Source organism: Condylura cristata, unplaced genomic scaffold (genome assembly GCF_000260355.1).
Source record: "Condylura cristata isolate star-nosed mole 26May11 unplaced genomic scaffold, ConCri1.0 scaffold00022, whole genome shotgun sequence".
Lineage (NCBI taxonomy): Eukaryota > Metazoa > Chordata > Mammalia > Eulipotyphla > Talpidae > Condylura > Condylura cristata.
In genome coordinates this window covers 4,213,750-4,234,979 of record NW_004567123.1, presented here as the reverse complement: position 1 = coordinate 4,234,979, position 21,230 = coordinate 4,213,750, and the positions used below count along the sequence as shown (strand labels likewise).

Sequence of the window (21,230 nt, the reverse complement as noted above, 5' to 3'; positions counted from 1 at the left end):
TCTTTATAATTATTTCATGTCTTCAAAGCAAATCAAAGCCTGGTGAAAGTGCCAAAATGCTGACAAACAATTCCTGCACAGTTTTGATGGCAGGTAACAGTGAATAAAATTCACATGTACAGCTATCATTAAAAGCAGAAATGATAAAAGAATTTCTACATTTGGAGGTAGAGCTTCAAATATATTAAAGATATTTTGAAAATGTGTCCAACATATTTTTTATAATTAAAAAAGGTTAATATTTAACTACTACCTTACGTGTCTACCCAAAGAGCACAAAAATACTAATTTGAAAGGAAAACTGCACTCCTTTGTTTAAGCAGTAATATTTGCAATAGCCAAAATATGGAAACAACTTAAATTCCCTAGAGATGATAGATGAGTTGATCAAGAAGATGTGGTATATACACACAACGGGATACTACACAGTGATCAAAAAAGATAAACTCATGCCATTTACAGCAACATGAATGGAACTGGAAGGATTATTCTAAGTGAGGTGAGCCAGAAGGAAAGAGAAATACTGATGGTCTCACTTAGATGTGGAATCTAAAGAAACCAAACAAAGGGGCAGACAAAGCCACACTGTGAGACTGGCTCTTGAAAGGAGACTGTAGATATGAGACATACAGGAGAGAGGTAAGGAGAGGAAGAGGGGGAGAGTAGAAAACAGGGGAGAAGAGATCACAGAGGACGATCAGCACTTTGGTGGTGGGAAAACCATGGTGACCACACCTAAGTAGAGAACTCTTGTATTGTGAAAAAAAATAAGGGTGTTTAAAAAATAAAAATTTATATTTAAAAAACCCAGCAAAAAAAAAAAAATGTAACTGCTGTAAAACAAAAGCCTACAGCTTAACAGATATTCTTTCACTGACCCATGTATTTACTAACTGTCCCTCTTTTGCCATGTACTATTCATGGAATCAAGAATCAGTTGTAAATACAACAGACAATAACCTGCCCCTCCTACAGCTCATATTCCAATGGTGCAAGACCAACAACGGCAACATGCTGGGCACTGCTCTCATAAAACCTTATCTTAGAAACCTATTCCTGAAAGTAATAGGAACATGGAAAAAAGAGCACTAAAGTTGGCTCTTACCTGTTGGAGTTCTTCTAATCCACTGGCTTTATAAAATTTCTCCAATAATGAAAAACAAGCTTTAATTATGCTGAAGTTGAATTATTAATTTGATACTTTCCTTATGATTAGCTTCATTGTGTACTAAGAAAATCTTAGATTGTAGGTATTTTTAAAAAGACATCTTTTCCCCAAATGCTTTTAAAATTGCCATTTCATGTTTTAATATTTTATCCATCTAGAATTAACTGTGGGCATGTTGCGAGGTAGAGATTCTATTTAATTTTCTCCCTGCATGGCTACATTATTTGTCTCACAGGCATTTATTACATTGAAAATTCTTTTCCTTGCCAGATCTGGTATGTCACCTCTGTATTCCAAGATTTCATGTCTGTGTCGATTGAGTTCTATATTTTATACTCTAATTCATTAGTCTATTTATGTCTATTTATCTACCCCTGTGATTAAAATTTTCTTTAAATAAATCTCATAGTGTTACAAAGAGGGGTTATTATCGAGCGTGATCTCCATAAAAAGGGGAGGTTCCATCTTCTCTGCCCAACCTAAGAACAGGTGGAGCTGAGCAGAAGGAAAATAAGAAGATGACTTGAAAGAGTCACATGGGGCAGAGATGTGAAGGAGATGTACTTGATTATCAGCTTTGGAATTGCACCAGAACTTGGAGGACATGGAAGGAGACAGGGAGCCAAAACATGCAGACACATTTGGAAGAGACATGGGTGAGAGACCCATAGGGAGACTTGACAATGGCAACTGTTACCTTGATTAGTTCTCTGATTTTGTTCCTCTCATGTCAGGTCTTGTATGGCCCCTTCTGCCCATCTCTATGTTTCCCCACCAGAAGGCACTTTAACTTGTGGCAACTTTTGGGCCTCACAGCTCCACTTTGGGCCAACCCTGTTTGAGTGGTCATTTACCCATGCAAGGATGAATAAGGGTGTTTTATTAGAAAACTATTACCTTTTAGTCTCTTTCCATACACACTAATGCTATTGAAGTTCTCTCACATTCAGAGAATTCTTTGCCTTATGTGGCAGCCGATTGGAGAACCCATTTAGACTGTAGAAGTTTGGGGGCCCTGAGTACCCTTCAGTCTGTCCACCAACAATAACACTCATTACATTATTTATGGGAGTAAGGGTAATGCTGTGACAGAAGACAAGACATTAATCCTTACCACTTGGTAAGCTCTTAGCTATAGTGGTCCTGACCTATATAGTTTTTTGTTTTTATAACATCAAAATAAGGATTTCTAGGTTATAACCTTTTACACTACAGATACAATGCCAAATATACTCCTGAATACTGTAAAACAGTTTCTCAGTTACGACAGTTCTTTTTTTTTTAAAGATTTATTTATTTATGCATACAGAGGTGGGCCAGAGGTGCAGGGCTGTGAGAGGATTCACCAGAGACAGAGTGAGGAGCAGAGCAGGCCAAGTGACAAAGTACACTGCTGAGGGGAGCAGTGGGCAAAACAGGAGAGGTCTGCTGAGCCATGTGGATCACCTCCGGGGCAGGGATCAAACTCATGATGAAGTGGCTTTAGCTTTTTAGTGCTGTGCTTTAACTCTTACAGATGGCAAACAACTCACTAGAGTATGCACTTTTCATATGTAAACCACCCCAACCCAAGGCTCATATCTTCCAACTACTTCCATTATCTAGCTCTTATACATCTAGTCAATATCCCTAACTACCCTGATTAACCCAGGTCAGCAACTAGAGATAAAATACATCTTCCAAAGCCCACTGAAATTATTCAAACTATCCAACTGTAAGTCTTCTTACCCTGCCTGGCCTTTTCTTTGCCACAGAAATAACCATAAATATTGTCCCATGTTCTCCCCTTTCCTTCTGCCTCCTGACCTATCCTGGTGCTTTCCCATTTGGGCCCCCTGAATGGTCTGCTAAACCTCTTGTTTCTAGGGTCCTGTGAATATAAACTTCTTCATGACAATCATTTCCACATCTACATGTCTTATAACTGATTAAAACTAATTCCAGGTATGTTAAAAAAATGCCCAATAAATTTAGTTGTCATTTTCAGCAAGCATGAAATGGCTTCAATAAGAAAGCAACATAAAATTAAATATTTAAATTGCCAGTGATTAAGACAATTAAGATTTTATTATTGGTTTTATTATTTTAATCACCTGATATTTGGTTAGAAAGTCACTGAGAAACCCAGATACATTCAAACTGGTTGACACCCTTTTTTAAGAGCAGGCTAACATGAGTTTTACTTCGTGCATTTATGAAGAAATTGTTCTCTTAAGAACAGAAAGTTAAATTGTGATAATCTTTAAGCCTTATCATATTACAGTTTGTCCTTTACACAGATGACAAGATGAACTATTGAACTGAGTGTACTGTTCTCCATATTAGTAATTCAAGGAACTTAGTATCTGGAGGAGTTAATAAAAACAGAGTGCATCAAATAGAATTACCTCACACAAGCTTATTAAATTGAGCTTCCCTGTGCATACTCTGAAATGGGATCGAAACTAATTTTTACGAAGGATAGACCAGAGAAGTGATCAACCAATTTTCTTACTTTTCAATAAAAATATTTAAAACTAGTTCTTGTTTAAGTAACTCTGACTAACTGAAGGCTCAGTATTGCCTGTGATAGTACAATGAAGGTGAGTTTCCCTCAGACAATTTGTTACATTGGACCTAAAGAAATCACAAATGTATAAATGATTCTCAAATAATTAAAGGAGTTGCAGCTGCAATTCTGATATGAATGTAATCAAAAGGAGTAAAAAGTACTGCATGTGTAAATGCATTTGCATTGTCAGAACACCATGAAAACCACTTTAACTCTTGCATTAAGGGTCTACCTAGACAACAAGATTTTCTCTGGGTTTAAGTTTTCTCATCTGTGAAACAGAATTTGAATCTGTAAGAAAGTCCTGCTTAACAGACAGAATCAAAGATGGTGCTACAAAAGATTCTTTGTAAACTTAAATCCCATATAAATTTAGTGTTATTATTTAAAATCATGGTTCACTGGTGTTCATTTTATTACTGTGGGTCAAAACTTGCAACTAGGAAACACTGGGCTCTTCCAACTGTTAACAGTGTGTGATTCTTTTTCAACTATGCAGTTACCTGTTAAGTTTGAAGCATCAGTGGGACTCAGCTGTAACCAATGGCGGGCATCAGAGTCAGTCCCAGCATCTGTGGGAGTGTTCAGTTCTGGGTCTTCATCACAGGTCTGCCAGGGGTTCATGGCCAGCTCTGTCTCACTGTTGTAGCCCAGAGCTGTGTCGCTGCTGACGCTTTCACCTGGCATAATGAAAGAGCCAGAATGTTCACAATTACCAACACATAAGTAACCAAACAGCTGACACAACAGGACTCATTTAGGAACAGGGGCTCAAAGGTAGATATTAGGCTCTTGGTCAATAAAACACAGCTTCCAAGTGCAGAGCACTATGAACTTCACTTCCTATCATTTGAGCAGCGTTCTTTTCAAACTTCAACTCAGTTATCCCATGTTTATGAAAGATTACACCAAGCCCTTACATTTTCTACTGCAAGTTATTATTACTATAAAATGGAGGGAGGAAGGGAAAGTATGGGAATTGACTACATCTCAAATCAAAGTTTATTCTGCCAGCGAGAGGAACCTAAGCAGTTTTATACCTTGAGCCTAAAGTCCAGGCCTCACCCCTGTTTGAATCACCAGGATCAATGGGGATGAGGTTTCCCACTGCAAAACATTTTCTGTAATAGAAATTCTCCCCTTAAAGCACTAAAAAGTTCTAATTTGTCATAATACAATGATACTTTCAAAGGCTAGCAAGCCTTTTATAGGCCTATTTAGTCTGACACAAAACAGACCAGTCTGTTGTTCAAATTCTCCTACTTATTACAATTTTCTGTCTACCATTTTTTGTCTGCTCACTCTTCCAGCTGTTCCTTGTATCTGCTGTTGACAGTTATTCAGCCTTGCTGTTTCTAATGTGCTATCTTCTCTTCATTGGCTAAAAACTGAAAAATTTCCCAGTAACCAATCAGTTAGGTGTCTAACCTTAATAACTTCATCTGTCACAGCACTTTAAGTCAATAGAGTCTTAGGTAGAACCTAAAGGAGTTCTTCTACACACCAAGTAAACTGTCCCGAATATGCAGGACTTCTGTACTATGCTGAGAAAGTGGCCTGATACCCCCTGACTCTAAGTGGAGTGTTACAGCTACATTTGATAGTATACAATAGTATGTCTCAGGATGTGAATCAACTTTAATTTTTTAAATACTTGTGCTATTGACTTCAATGTATTTCTGAAGCTTTTTGCTCCTAGCTTGTGAGAACTTTCTGGGAAAAATAATTTCCTTCTGCACCTGTCTACTTATCAAAGACATCAAGACTCAGTTGTGCCTCTAAGGTACAAGTAACTGATAGGAACTGCTTTATTGTATGCTTTGATTAACCACCCATTGATCCTGGGATTCCAGGAATAACAATATCCCATTTCACAATCATGTCTCGTGGGATGACAAGACAGTATTCAAGTTAGAAAGTGAGAAGTTAACAAAATGCATCAACTCTGGAGCTAGATAAATACAGACACCATTCCCTGGAACTTACTCTTTTGTCTTTCCCTACATTTTCCTTGTGTCTGCTGCAAATCATCTTTTAAATCCAATTCAGCAGGGCTACTGCTTCTTCGAACTAAGATCTTGAGAAAAAAAGAAATATAGTTATAGGAAAGTTTTAATTTTCACAAGGCTGTTGAGTTTCTAGTCCACATATCTAAAGAAAAAGAAAGAATAATAGCAGCAAAAGTCTGAATGTTTTCAAGAATTATGACATTTGAAATTTATGTGTTCACAAATTACTGTAATAAAATCATAAATTACTCAAGTTCTGAAATTTATGGGCTCTACTTAGTCAACTGACAGCCAATTAAATTCATCTATTGAGAAGAGATGCCACATTATATGGAAATAATTATTTTAAAACTCTATTTGGTCCTCTGCTTGTGCACTCACACACACACACACACACACAATGAATATATTTCTCCAAAAAGCTTTAACTACCCACAATTGCAGACAGGAAAGGCATAAACTCCACTTAGACTTTTAAAGGTCACTCAGTGTCTCTTCCTTGTTAAATGTGAAACAGACTTTCCTGAACACCACTAACCATTGGATCTTGTATTCAGTACAGAGGCCTAAAACATTTGGAGGTAATCTGTAGCTTCTAACATTTAGAGAAAACATACACAAAATACACAAAATGACCATAGTGTACACAAGTAAAATATGCAAACAAATGCTCTAAAAGGTATGCAGAATACAGCAATTACCTTAATTTGCTCAGTTATGGGAGAGCTGTTCAAGAAGGCAACAGACATGAAGTGGTAGAGAGAAGGCAGGAAGGGATTCAAGGCAGGAAGCACTGAGTGGTAATCAGCAAGTTCTATGTGCAGGAAAAGAAGCTGATTATATCAGGCCATGCAGGGCAGTCAGGTGAAGAATGAAAAAGGTCAGAAGAAAATGCTTACTAAAAAGAGGCAATTGTGAATGGGCTATCAACATAAGGTTCAGGAATTTCAACCCAATACTGATAAAATGAGCAACTGTATGTTCCTGACCATAGCTTTGTAATTAAAAACATAATAAGAAAGATAAATCTAGGGGGGGTTATCTGTGGGATGGGTTACAGTTGAAAGAAAATTGCTACAGAACTCTTACAGTGATTCAAGAATGAGCAGATAAGGCTTTTGATGATAGAAAAGGAGAAGAAAATATGAATAAGAAAATGGCTGAATAATGACAGGTAAGAGTTTGTAGTCAGCAGTATATGGGAGTGGAAGAAAATTAAATCACAAAAGGACATGAATCTAAGGGTCCAAGAAGGGAGGTGGATAAGGAAGGAGGGGAGGAGATAGTGAGAAAAAGAAGGAAGGACAAGTGACAGACAAAAGAACCTAAGGATGTTTCTGATATTTGAATATCCATCCCTGGGCTGCATATTTAAATAAAATGTCCTATAAATGGGCAACAAAAATCTAAAAATGGTGAGAAAGAGGATAAAACCAGGAATGAAGATGTAAATGAACCTTTAGTGCAGTAAGTATAAAAAATCTGAAATTCAATGTGCCAACTAAAAGGATAAATATTTAACAAGTAAACAAATGAATTTGGAGACCAGGATATACAATTAATAGAAAATTATTAAACAAACCAGAGAAATGGGTCACGAGTAAAATATTGATGAGACTAATGGTGTATGACAAAATATTATACAGCCTTAAAGAAAGATGACTAAAATCTAATTAGAAATATAACAGGACATATCCCTAAGTGAAAATCAGAATGCACTCTCTTCTGCTTTTGATTTAACAGGAGATGAAATATCCACTAGCTAAAAAACTAGACCCTGCATTAAAAACTGGGGTTGCATTTTGGGGCTCACAGAAAGGAAAATAAACCTCCACTTGGTGATCCATATCACTCCCCTCCTCTGCAAAAGTAGGCAGAAACCCAGGGTAGTGAAATGAGTTTATCAAAAGGTCAAGTGCAATACCACCATGGCCAGTGGCAAAAGGAACAAGAATCTAAGATTAAGGTAACACTCCCAGGTTCCTGGGAGACATAAACAGGGCCCTAGTAAAATTACATCACTTTAGACATCCAGGTTTCCTATACATTAAGATTAGCTGGTAGGAAAGCACAATCAAAGATTATCAAACACAAAAGGAAGTAAATTATTATGCACAAGAAAGTCTCAGAACAACAATAGATATAGATAACCTCTCCAAGAAGTTCAGATAATCAAATTAAGAATTCAAAACTGCAATCTATGAACATTTTAAAGGACTAAGTGATGGGAATTACAAAAATGTACAAGCAACAAGACTACTAGAAATTACATGAAAAGAATCAACCTGAACTTTTAGAACCAAAAGATACAGTTTGTGAGCCCAAAAAACCTCTAAGTATTAAACAACAGATTGCATGACAATATGAAAACTTAACTGAATAAAAGACACATCTGAAAAATTACCCAGAATGTAGCCAAAGGGATAGAAACAATAGAATATATGAAAAGAAACTTAAGAGACATGGAAAACAGAATAAGAAGACGTAGTATATTTCTTCCCCAAATTCCAGAAAAATAGAACAAAGAATAAAATAGGAAATATTTGAAGAAATGGTTGCCAATAATTATCCAGAAACAATGAATACAACCACAGGTAACTTGGCATACAGCATATACCAAAAAAGACAAATGTATAGATTAAAAGAAATTGCACTTAAATATTTTTTCTTTTTATTTAGGGTTTATTTATGCATACAGAACTGGGGTACAGGCCAGAAGTTCAGGGGTGGGGAAAAGATTCACCATAATTAGAGTGGGGAACAGAATGATGAAGGATACTGTTGAGGGGAGCAGTGGGTGTGCTGTGACACTAGGGAGGGCCTCAAAATTGCACTTAAGAGAAAGCCTTAAATATGTAGATCTTGAAGCATACAAGAATATAAAACAGTTTTTCCATATGTATATTTTTAAAAATCTTGAAACAATCTAAATGTTTATCAAGGAACAAGGACAGAGAATGGCAAGGAACAAAACATAGGATGGACAGAAGAATTCTGTCCATAGCAACAATGAAAGACAATCTATATAAAAAATAGCTTCCATTAAGAGGAGTAGGGAAGAAAAAAGTGGGAACTATACCAATTGATGTTGTAGCATTGTTCGGAAAGTCAAAGTTAACAATGAGTCAAGATAAGTCTACCATATCCCTGAAACAGTGTATATAAGAAAAAGATGGCCTTCAGATAAAGGAAGGAAAATTTAATTCAATAAATGGTAATCCCCCATGTAGGAGAAAAACTGATATTGTATTCCATTCTCATATCACAATCTATTTCAGATAGGTGAGAAATTTAAATGTGTAGAGCAAGCCAGAAACATTTAAAAAATGTAAGGTAATATTTCTATTTCTGTGAAACTGATATTTTAAATATTCATAAAAACCTAAACATAAAAGTGACTGATAACCAAACACATCAAAATTAGTAACTTCTGCTCAACACAAAACACTATGAAGAAAGTGAAAATATGAGCAACATATTGTATTTGCCAGAACATAACCAAAATGGTTATGTTGATACAAATTAAAGATATAAAGAACTGATACAAATTAAAGATAAATCAATATAAAAATGGCACAGAAATCAGTAGGTACTCTATACATGAAAAACACATGTTCAATTAACAATGGAAAGATTTTAAACTTTGTAAGTACTCTGAGAAATGCACATTAAAATGAGATCCCATGTCACCCATGTGACAAAATAATCAAGCCTGACAGTTGCAAGTGTTGACGAATATATGAATGAATGGCAAGTCTTTATACATTGCTGACAGAACTGTAAGTGGTGTAACCACCTTAGAAAATACACTTACTTGTGTAGGACATTCTTCTACTCTATGGTTAATTAATTCTACTCCTAGAGAGTCACCACAGAGAAAACCTTAAATATGTAGATCTTGAAACATACAAGAATATAAAACAGTTTTTCCATATGTATATTTTTAAAAATCTTGAAACAATCTAAATGTTTATCAAGAAAATGGAAAAAAGATATGATATATCCACAATGAAATACAGGACAGAGAAAATACAATGAACTATGGCTACCTGCTGTAATGTAGATGAACTTTAGAAATATGTAACTAAGCAATAACATCACTTTAATCAAATTCAATAACAAGCAAGACTAAAGGATATATTGTTTGGAGATACAATATATAAAGAAAAACAGCAGAGCAAAGCAAAGGCATGATCCGAACAATGTGAAAATAATGCTGTTCTCTGAGGGGAGGAACTTCAAGGCAAAAGCAATTACAATGGTACTATTTTAGTTCTTAAATTGATTGATGTGTTTGTGGGGTGCTTATTTGATTATAGAAATATAAACAATTATACACACAGAGAGAACATACATATATGAGCTAGTACTTGTCTTTTAAAAAATAAAGACAAAAAAAATTAATGCTGTATTATCTTCCAGATATGGAGTAGGGAGGTTTTTCTTTTACACGTCTATGTAATGTTAGTTTTCTATGAATATATATTATATTGCTTTTTATAATGAATAAATATGAGTTTCCTCTGTGAATTATGAATGATTTTTAAAAGATTTACTTTTATAATTAGTATCTTTTTAAATTTCAGTAAATGCTATTTTACAGAAACCATAACATCTTTACAAAAACTCATTTATTGGTAACTTATGTTAGGTGAATACTACTACCTAAAACTATACCTGGAAGAGTGAATCTGTACATTTTAGACAAGGATGCCACTGAAAACTACACAGTGCCACAGACAGACCAGATGGTAAATTATATTTTCATGCTATTTTTTTTGTTTATTTTTGTAATGTCACTATACTTTTATACAAATAAGCAGTATATTTTAGAAGAACTCAAGATCATTTGGAGATACAACCCATTTGAAAAAGAAAAAAGAAAAAAACGTTTAAAGGAAAGCATCAGTGCCACTAATAAATTCATTTATTGTGTCAGTAATTTATATGCTTATTTTTTATGACAAACTCATGTGGTTTAAAAATATATCTTACTGTAATTCCTTCATGTTCTTTCTTCACATGTCCTTTATTTTCTTGAATAGGCTTGGACTCTGAAGAACTCAAAATTTGTGCATTTTCTATCTTTTGACCTACAGATTTGAGGAAAACAGGAATATTTTAGAGGGCAAATTAGAAAATGTTTTTTATAAAGGTTAACTATTAAATTTAGATATCCTATAAATGTAAAGACAAATGTTAACGGCCTCGCAAACTAATAGCCTGTGGTCACGTCTGCATTATACAACTGGTCTCTCTGACCCATGGAGAGTTTTTGAGAGTAGACTGAATGTCATTCACTGTGACCAGAAGTACACAGTGGGCCTGTAGATCCAGTCTGTACATTATGCTAGCACAAGAAAGGGACTGTTCCTGGGGCCTTGGGGCACAGAGCTCAGAAAAAATCTAACTAAGTTTCACCATGTGAGCCAACAGGAAGAAGAGAACAGTAAGGTAGTTCGATATTGCCTGAGAACAAAGAGTGATGAGAGAAAGCACAGATAACCAGCATTGGTAATAAAAAAGGAAATATCACCACAAAGCCAGCAAAAAATATTAATGTCCTAAGAGGATTTTATGGGATAAATTTGAAAAATACATGAATTGAACAAATTAATAGAATAACACAACAAAATTAAAAAAGGAAAGTCAGAACAGTTATAATTGTTTTTAAATCTGAATGTAGAAACATAAAATAAAATTTGAATGCATTTTAAACCCTGCCTGACAGAAAACTCCAGTCAACTGGCAGATTCTAACAATCTTACATACCTTCTGGTGAACAAGAAATCATTCAGATAATATATTTCAAAAATTAATTTTTATTGTATTTTCTTATTCCAAATTGATTTTTTAGAGGAACTATTTTCCTACTCATCTGATAAGGGTAACATGGCCCTGATATGAAGAACTAAGACACAGCTGATTGATAAATAAGTCTGATTGACTTCTTAGTTAACTCAATATTAAGCATAACTCAAAACAAAGTCAATAGCAATTTAGATATGACCTGTTACTGTAAAGAATATTACTCACTGTTTGCAGGTCTAACCACTGCCCTTTTGTTTTTAAGTCCTGTTTTCTCCGAAAGTTGGAGAAACTGTGGTTAATGCTACCACGAGTTTTATTTTCAACCTCAACAGAGACTACAAGTTGCTAATAACTTCACAAGTCTGTTCAACTTTCCATTCTCAATGTCAGGTTTCATGTCTCCCTGCCTTCTCTCCACCTTGCTGTTATTTTTGACACTGTGGTCTAATATTGTCAGCTTCCTCCCTACTTCAGTCACTCTGGAGTTCTTTCTAGTCTGCCTAGTATGCCATACTAGAAGAAAGTGCACGTGTGTATATATAGTTTGAACCTATTCAAATAGTGGAAACATTTCATTGTCAGAAATCATATCCCTGTAATCAACTCACAAAATGAATGCCTGTGTAACACTTAGAATGAATGTAGAAAGCAAGAGGGCACAGAGTTTTTCCCAGCCAGAACACTCAGTCCTGGGTTAACAAGGGAAGCGCCTCCGCACCTTGAGAAGCATCTGAGCACACAGGCTCAGTGACGTCAGGGGTGCTGCTGCTCCGCAGGATCTGCTGCTGCTCTGCCGCCAGGCAATCAGGTCCAGGGTCGACCGCAGATGCATTTTCTGACTGCTGACATTCTTCCACTTCTGTGGGCATTAGCATAAAACACGCAGGGAGGTATTCCAAGATTTGTAAAATAATTTCCCCACTAAAACAACTGATTCTAAAAACGTCGTTTTAAATACTCCCCCCCCCAAATTATGCAAAAGATAATCTTTTATGTCATAAAGTTTCCAATCTTCTTCATATTAATTAGTGCAAGAACACATTTTCCCTTAAGTGCTACAAAACATTTTATTTTTCAACCCAATTACAAAAGAAAAGTGTTGGGGGGGGCAGGGTCAGAAACTCACAGAAATGGTTGAGAACTGCAAAAGTCATTTGGAATTTCAGGGACAGATATGCTAAGGAAGAGAGGTCCAGGAGATACATGGATAGCTAATTTACCTTTGAGGAAAAGTTAAAGTGTCTCTGTGTCTTTCTATTTCTCTCTCTCCCTCTCCCTCTTCTCCCTTTCCCTGTCCCTCTCCCTCTCTCACACACACACCTAAAAGAAAAAAGGAAACATAAGGAATTTCAAATTTACTGATCCTTTAAATGATAAATATACAAATGCCTAAATAAAATTATTTAATAGTATACAAAACAAAACCAGTGCAATATTGAATTAATCATTGAAGTACAAAAATCACCAGTGATTTTTTTTTTTTTTCAGAATACACAACACAAAGTAGGAAACCATAGAAGAGAACTAAGTACTGGATAATCATGATAGTCACAGTCAACATTACAAGCTTCATTCTCCTAGTGAAGAAACTTCCTCCTGTCCCATTTCTAAACTTCTTGATTCATTTTGGTCTCTAAAAACAATACAAGGCACTGGAAGAAACACTTGACCTTCATTATCTAGAATCGTATATTCTAGATAGATCATAGATCTTTTGCCTAGCTTATTACTGACCTATGAACTGGTCACTCTTCCCCTGTGCCTGTGAACATTACAATCCACTATGTGGAAACTAGAAAGTTCCCTTAAAAGTAAAGATCTGATTGTGTTACTCCTCTCCGCAGAAGCCATTCTTCATTCTACAGGTAAGCCCATGTTCTTCCTGGTAAACACAGAGCTCTCTTTGCTACTCACCACAGACTGACATCCCTGGAGGAATGCTTTTTCACATTAGTCACAAGCAATTCATACCCATTCGGCACCACTGTTCTCTCCTTCCTGTTCACTCTTCTACACTAACTTCAAACCTACTCCCTGCCCCCTTCCCCATAGTGCTGCCTGGACAGGACCTGCTATATGTTCCTGTGGGACCCACCACTGCATACCTCACCAGACTCCATATTCACTCTGTAGTCACAAAATTTCACATCCACATAACGTCATAGTGTCCACAAATTTTAATGAGTTGAAAGTTTCCTTCATCCAAAATGAGATAGATCAAAATTCAGCCGGTATTATCTTACCTGGTAGCGCTACCCTATTCACTGCTACCATGCCACTTCATTTAACCCATTATTCTGAGCCACAAGCCAAAGCGTTGGTTTTCCCTAACCAATCCGTTGTGTGCAAGAAATCGAATATACTAACATCTAAATTGAATATATAAGATTTCAACAAAACACTTTCTGCCTTATTTTTACTATCTAAATAAAAATTCCATTTTAAAGTACACAAACTACAGGACCTCCAAACTCTGTAATTTGTGTGATCTTTCCCTTACAATTCAAAGTACTAAGCTATGTGTAAATTTAGATGCTGACAGGAAGCAGTACTTAAGGTACAAACAAAGGAAAGCCAAGGTGGCAGGTGACTTCCTTTTGTCTTGAATGGCCAAAATGTTCATTTTTTCCACAGACAAAAACAGACATATTGGTGATCTAGTCACACACCCCAAAGCACAGTCTACATCCCTTCCACAGGTCTACTGCTAGTGTCTTCAGGATTAGGCCACGGAAGCAGACAACACCTTGGTGTCAGCTCCTTCTGGCATCTTCTTTCATTTATCCTAATTATGGAAGACACTAAAACTCAAGAGTTAATGAACATATTTTATTAGCCAAATATCAGTAGAGGGAGCCCAAGAGCTTTCTAACTCAAAAAACTACTGGCAAGTGCCAGCTTTTAGCAGTGGGAAGAGTGGATTTTATTCCTTTAAATTTGATGCCCAAAAACTGGTAGACATTGGTTTCTGGGCTATGGGCAGAAACAAGTAAGCGCTGGGCCAACACTGGCAACATCTTTTTAAAGATAAAGAACATCACCATCTGGTGGGATGCAATACAGCCATAGCACCATGGCTTCCAAATTCAAGTGTCCCCTCTGGTCCTCAACACAACAGATGAATGAAGAGCCTGCCATCACCAGCTGGTCTGCCTTCCCTACAGGCTGACCTAATGCAGCTTTAAGGCTTTGTTTTTGCAAAACTGTTGGTAGGGACTTCTCAGATGGAGTAGGCCCAATACCAGAAGTAGTAAGAGTGGGAGCAGTCATGAGTAGGGTGAAAAGGAGGGGAGAATCTCAGTGCAAAATATGCTGTTAGGGCTACTATACTTGTGTTGGCCTGACCCACCCCTATGTAACACTATGAAAAAAGAATTATGAATTCTCCTTATCCTACAATTTAATTTCCATTTCTGACTTGTCAGTATGTATTTCTTGGCCTTCTCATACTCAGTACTAAGAATATACGCAGTATATGTTTTGTGTAAATGAATGTTTTTTGGATACTTATTCCTTAAAAAAACAACAAACAAACAAACAAACAATTCTTGAGCTCCCTCTGCTGGCTTTCTGTCTGTTAAGAAAAGAATGATTAATGTTAAAGCTACTCTATTCTACACTAAAAATGTAGCAGATGGGATATACAAACATGGATATACAAAGATACAGGACACTCTGATATTCAAAATAGAAAAGGAACAATCTAAGTTATATAAAATTGTAATATAAATTTTTGGGTTACTTAATTTCATTTTTCCCTATTGACAACCAGCATGGTTAAAGTGTGTAAACTATTCAGATATTTGTAATGATTCCAGATATCAAGTTTTAAAGCAATTTCACTGTATATATGTATTTTTTACTCAGGTTTATTACATGGAGTGAGATTCAATTTTCAAGGACCAAAAAGGACCAAAAATTCTGAGTTCTATTTACCCCTCAGACAATATCCCACAAACAAAATTAAGAACATAATTTCTTAACTTAAAACTTGACCCTATCAAAAGTGAAAGATGTAAAATGCATCTTGAGGTTAGACCTGAAGGTCAATTTTTTTAAAGATGACTCAGTCTGGATTCTAACAATAGCACTTCCATACAGTAGCATACTACCTGTAAGCCCAAGAATCAGATGCAAACAAAGTTGAGAGAAACTTTTGGTTAAGTCCTGTCATCTCTTAGAATGAGGTGAGATCTCTGCTCCTCTGATTACTAATATTACAATTTTGTTGTTTAAGTGAAATCTACTGCATGCATGGCCTGTAAGGATTATATATTGATAAGTTTTCCAACATAAAAGTGACTAAAATTGCAAGAACTGCTATCAGAAAGAAAAAAAGGGAAGTTATTGAAAGTGCTGAGTCTACCTTCCATGTGTTCATATAGCTATCCATGCCACTGGGATATAGGGGTTCTGACTTTCTTAGAATTCTGTTGCCATGAAATAAAGACTCCTAGAGGGAGCAGAGTAAATGTAATAGAGGCTGAAAATATCTATTTTTCTACTGTTTATATTATCATAGTAATTTTGATGGGTTGAATTGTCATATAGATTAGACACAAAAACAAAAAATGTTAACTTAAATGAAAGCAGAATTAGCGATCATTTTTATATCAAAGAACTGTGCCCAGAACATCAAATTAAACATTTTTATTATTATGTAGATGTGTAGAACCTATATTATCTATACTTAGCAATAGGCTAGCAAAACATGCCAACATACTAGGATTTAAACAAGAGCACAAATGTATTATTCCAATATGCCAGCCAGTGAGAAGGAACATTCTGAGCTGGAGGATAGATATTAATTGACTCTTGGACCAGTCTCTTGATAGGACAGTCACAAAAGACAATGGCATCACTTTGACTGTAAAGAACAAATGGCATCAAACTTAAGAGGAACTCACAAGTGTTGGTGTCAAATTAAACAGAGGACAGTAGGTTCATTCTTGAGACACACCACAGCTAAGTCCCTTTACCACTGTGCTATAAAATCAGAAATAAGAATGGCAAAGGCAGGACAATACAGATCCTGCAAATTCATCACCTTCTACAAATGAGAATTTCTCAACCTCAGCACAGCAATATTTTGATCAGATAATTCTTTGTGCTGGGGGCTGTCCTGTGGACTATAATATATTTAACTAATATATCCCTAGATACCAGCAGCAGTGCCCCAGTTGTGACAATCAAAATCATTTCTTAACATTGTAAAATATTCCCTGGGGGATAAAACCAGCCCCAGTTCAGAACTACTGCTCTAAATCATACTAAACTTCTATTAGAACAGTGTGTGTCTATATGGAATCAAGAGTCGGAGTAAACTAAAATATAATGCTGAATGAAAAAAGTTTCCGAAATGAGGTTACTAACAGGATGAGGTTTCCTATGAGAATACATTCTGGACAAACTAGTAAAAAAGTAATATGGGGGGTGGGGTGGGGGAGGGTAGAAGGATGGGAAAAACTGTGAAATAAGAAAACCTTTTATATAAAAAATATCCTTTTGGGTATATATCACATACATAGAAAACAAAACTATTTTGAAGTATTTCTAAGCAATAGTATATATTTTCTTTTGAAAACCAAATACTACAACATAAATACTCATCAGTATTTTAACTGGTGACCATCTTCCCATGAACCATCTTTATTGCTTTTCACCCCCAGTAATCAGCAGAAAAAAGTTTTCTAAGAAACATTATATCCTTAGTTAACTTCCTCAATCAGTCTACAAATCAAATAATATTTTATATATATCTATAGACATAGATATATACTGTGTGTGTATATATAAAAATAACAGGAAAAAGAAACTTTAATTTTGGTTTAATGAGCCACAGTATATAATGTAGTGTTACAGAAAATCTCAATTGACCTATCTCCAATAGTGAATAAATACTAATACATAATACCATCTTTCTGAAAATGAAAATATTTACTTCCTCAGTATGAAGATTCAGTTCATCTAAGAATAATTGAAAAACAAGTAAACAGAGATCTAATTATTCACTATTGAGCAAAGTAAGACTTTTTGTTGAAGTGACTATGCTAAATATCACTTTTGATGTTGCTATGTCTTAATAACCCAGAAAACACACTGTGTGTAAACCAAAGCCATAAGGCTCAATTTTAATTGGTGACAATCCAAGAATAGTAATTCTTTGTTTTGAAAATTGGCACTTTTCAGTATTGTTTTAACTCAAAGCTCAATAATCAGCATGAATCCACATAAACTGACTGTTACTTTATACATGATCATGATGTTATTAACTCCACAAAAGTGTTAGCTGCATAACTTTTCCACTTTACTCATTTTTGGGGGGGAAGCAAGACAAGTATTTTAACAATGAAATATTCAAAATTTTTATGTAAATTCCTTTCAACTCTACAGATACTTTATAGGACGCACACTCAAATAACTGTTTCCCCTTATTGAAAGTCATGGGCCAAAAAAAAAATCCTTCCATACTTTTACTAGGGGAGTGCAAAAAGCTGTGGAGTTACAGAAATTTTCTTGACTAGTTACTAATAAGCATCTAAACTCATAGAAATAATTATTAGTATTCATTCAATTTTATAGTGCAATGGCCAAGCACACATGCGTGATGTGGGGATATTAACAGAGTATTAACAGAGGAAGCAAGGCCAAGAGGCAGGGGGAGAAGCCCAGGTATATTGACGACACAGTAGACAGTGTTACAGTACCTGACAGCCTGTGAGAGCAAGAAGAGTAAGAGAGACCAGGTAAGAGAGCGCTCACGGTGTGGAGGAGGAGCGGGACGCTTTTAGTGGCAGGCAAAGCCTCAGAAAGGTGGACACAGTTGCTGATAGACTGGCTTCGCTTAGCTTCCAGGAGAGATAAAGTAATAGTTATGTCAGAAGAACATCAGGATCTTTCACTTCTGATTACTATTATCATCACTACAACTACTATGGGTTCTCTTTAAACATCTAAAGGAAGTCATGTTAAGCTTTAAAGGAAGTACAAGGCACAGCCAACTTTCAGTTATTCTGATGACACAGGAAAATGGACAGTTCACAAATTATCAATCTTATTTTAGAATTTTTACATATTAGCCTTTTCTTTTTTTCTGCTGTATATTAAAATTAACATTGGGCTATGTGTTTATTTGGGCAGGCATTAAATAAGCTTCCTTTACTAAAAGACAAGAACAAAAAGAACTCAGGGAAAGAAGGGAAATTACTCTCAGATTAAAATTTCTCTAAAAAAAGTGAACAATTTAAAAGTTAGTCTACTAAGACATCCAGATTTGATAGTTTAAAAAAAGTGAAAATCTCCCTGAAACTCATCATTTTTAGATCACATTTCATATTTATTAAATTATATTTTCTTAGATTGACTTTGTGATATTCTTAGGTTTCCTATATACTGACAGTTAAATGAATACTTGAGAAAGAATGGAGATAGGAAAGAGTATATCATGTATAAATATAACTATATAACTACCACCAATAAAATCAGATTTTCCTTAAAACAAAAATATAAAAGTCTACCTGCTATTTTAATATATTTTTTAAAGATTTATTTATTTATGCATACAGTACTGGTATACAGGCCAGAGGTGCAGGCAGTGAGAGGATTCACCATAGACAGAGTGGGCAGCAGAACAGGCCAACTGACAAAGTACACTGCTGAGGGGAGCAGTGGGCGGGCCAGGAGAAGTCTGCCACACCATGTGAATCACCTCCCAGGCCAGAGATTGAACTCATGCTGAAGTGGCTTTAGCTTCTTAGTGCTGCGCTTTAATCAGGGAGGGCCCCTGTTTCAATATTTTATGTGATTTTTATATTAATAAAATGAATGAAACAGAACTACAAACTAACTTTGTAAAAAGTGCAACAAATTTAAAAAAAAAAAAGTGAAACAAATTTTTAACTTTCCTGACTCTTCTCCTATCCTTTGGTGATTAAAATTTCCTGTTCTCATGGACTATCTGGAACACAATTACAGTATAATTAACTATGTGCAAGATAATAGTTAATTGAAAACAACTTCCATATAAGTGCCAAACTGAATTACTTCAAATTTCCTGAAAGATTTGTTTTGAAAATTTTGACAAAAATTTTCATTCAAGTGTTGCTTTAATTTTTTGCTTTATAAAAAAACTGTGCATATTTTAAAAATACAATCCTGTGTGGAAACTGACTTCCTTTTATCTCTCACTTTAGGCATATAAAATGTTAGTATCATTCACACTCAGCTACAGTTTTATTTTGTAAGGTTGCCCCTGAAAGTCCCTATATGTTACAAACTAGTGTACTCTCCATTAAACGTTGTGTCATTTCCTTACTATGTAATTGCTTAATTTATATTTCATTCATGCCACCACCACTGACATTTTCTCTTTCCCATTGTAGTCTGTGCTGCAAACCAAAGTACTAAATAATTCTCTTACTTCAGTAAAAAAGTCACTTTCAAATGGGTTTTCCATAATGTACATTAAAATACTAAGAGAAGCAAAAACTACCTTCACGAGCTGCTGTTTTCTCATTAAAATCTGGTATCTCTACAAGTCAAAAATTACCATAAAAATATTCTGGACCTTTTTTCTTCTTTTTAAAAGAAAAAAATACTACACAATGTTAAGAATAACTACTAATATTTAGTTGTATAAATGAATCACACAAACAGCACAAGAAACAAAATCTTCGAAGACCACTGTATCTACAGGCAACAAAAAAGAAAGTATTTTTATACTTTTTAAGAGTGTAAAGTAATATAGGTAATACATATATATGTGTGTACACACAAACATATGTGTAAAATACATGAAGATAATTTGATATATCCACTGCCCTATCATTTAAATGTTATAGTTCCAATTTTTTAAATATAATTAATACTACAAATTTGAGATTTATGGTTTTTAGGTGACATACTATAAAATATATTTATAGGACTTTATATAATTTATTATTTTGTAAATACTATGATTCTCACACACATGAAAATACTGATGAACAGAAAGTCACTGGTATAAATACATCAAGGATTTTCTAAAATATCTCAATACCTATACATTATTGCTTTATAATATTTGCTGAAAAAAAGTAATATGCAATCTCCTCTAGGACTGTAATTTGGTCAAGTAGTAGCATGTGGAATATGCAATATACAATAATTTGCTGTTCATTAAAGTGTGAGGATAAAGCTTTATAGGTGTTTTAAATGAACATTTTTATTGTGACTATAATTCAAGAACTGTGAAGGAAAGCAAGAGTATGGACATTCCAGGCATGATGCCACCTTTGTTGCAAACTATGTTCTTACCGCTTTATTTTAAAGATCCAGTGATAGAAGAAAGGAGCTTTTAGGAGTTATGATGAAGAGGGAAATTGGTAACTAAGTCTACCCAAAGTCATATGTTACTGGAAATAGACTCTTGTTACAGGGGAGAGGAGGAAGGAAATCAGTAGAACAAGAAGCTTGTGTTAAAAAGGTGATAATTACCCATTAATGTTATAACGAAAAATACCAGGCAGGCAGGGTTAAGGTATATTTTATTAAAACTTCAACAGGATTATATGCCGCCATCTGTCTTTACTAAGCACTACAAAATACTGAGCTTAAATGACTCTTTGATCTACTGTAAGAAGATCGTGATTTTTTTTCTGAAGTTAATGTGCTGAGTATCAATTACAAGTTAATGGCATTACTGATGTGAAAA

The 21,230-nt window shown here is 35.1% G+C and overlaps 1 protein-coding gene across 1 annotated transcript in view; it reads right to left on the bottom strand.

Moving 5' to 3' along the window:
• The window catches only part of RALGAPA2 (Ral GTPase activating protein, alpha subunit 2 (catalytic)), a 285,916-nt gene that overhangs the window by 163,898 nt on the left and 100,788 nt on the right, over positions 1-21,230 (bottom strand). The window contains exons 16-20 of the mRNA XM_012728090.1: positions 18,247-18,387; positions 12,258-12,398; positions 10,724-10,821; positions 5,706-5,796; positions 4,223-4,399 (exon numbers count right to left, since the gene is read on the bottom strand). Coding sequence (XP_012583544.1) covers positions 4,223-4,399; positions 5,706-5,796; positions 10,724-10,821; positions 12,258-12,398; positions 18,247-18,387 — 648 coding nt within the window. The remainder of the gene's footprint in view (positions 1-4,222; positions 4,400-5,705; positions 5,797-10,723; positions 10,822-12,257; positions 12,399-18,246; positions 18,388-21,230) is intronic.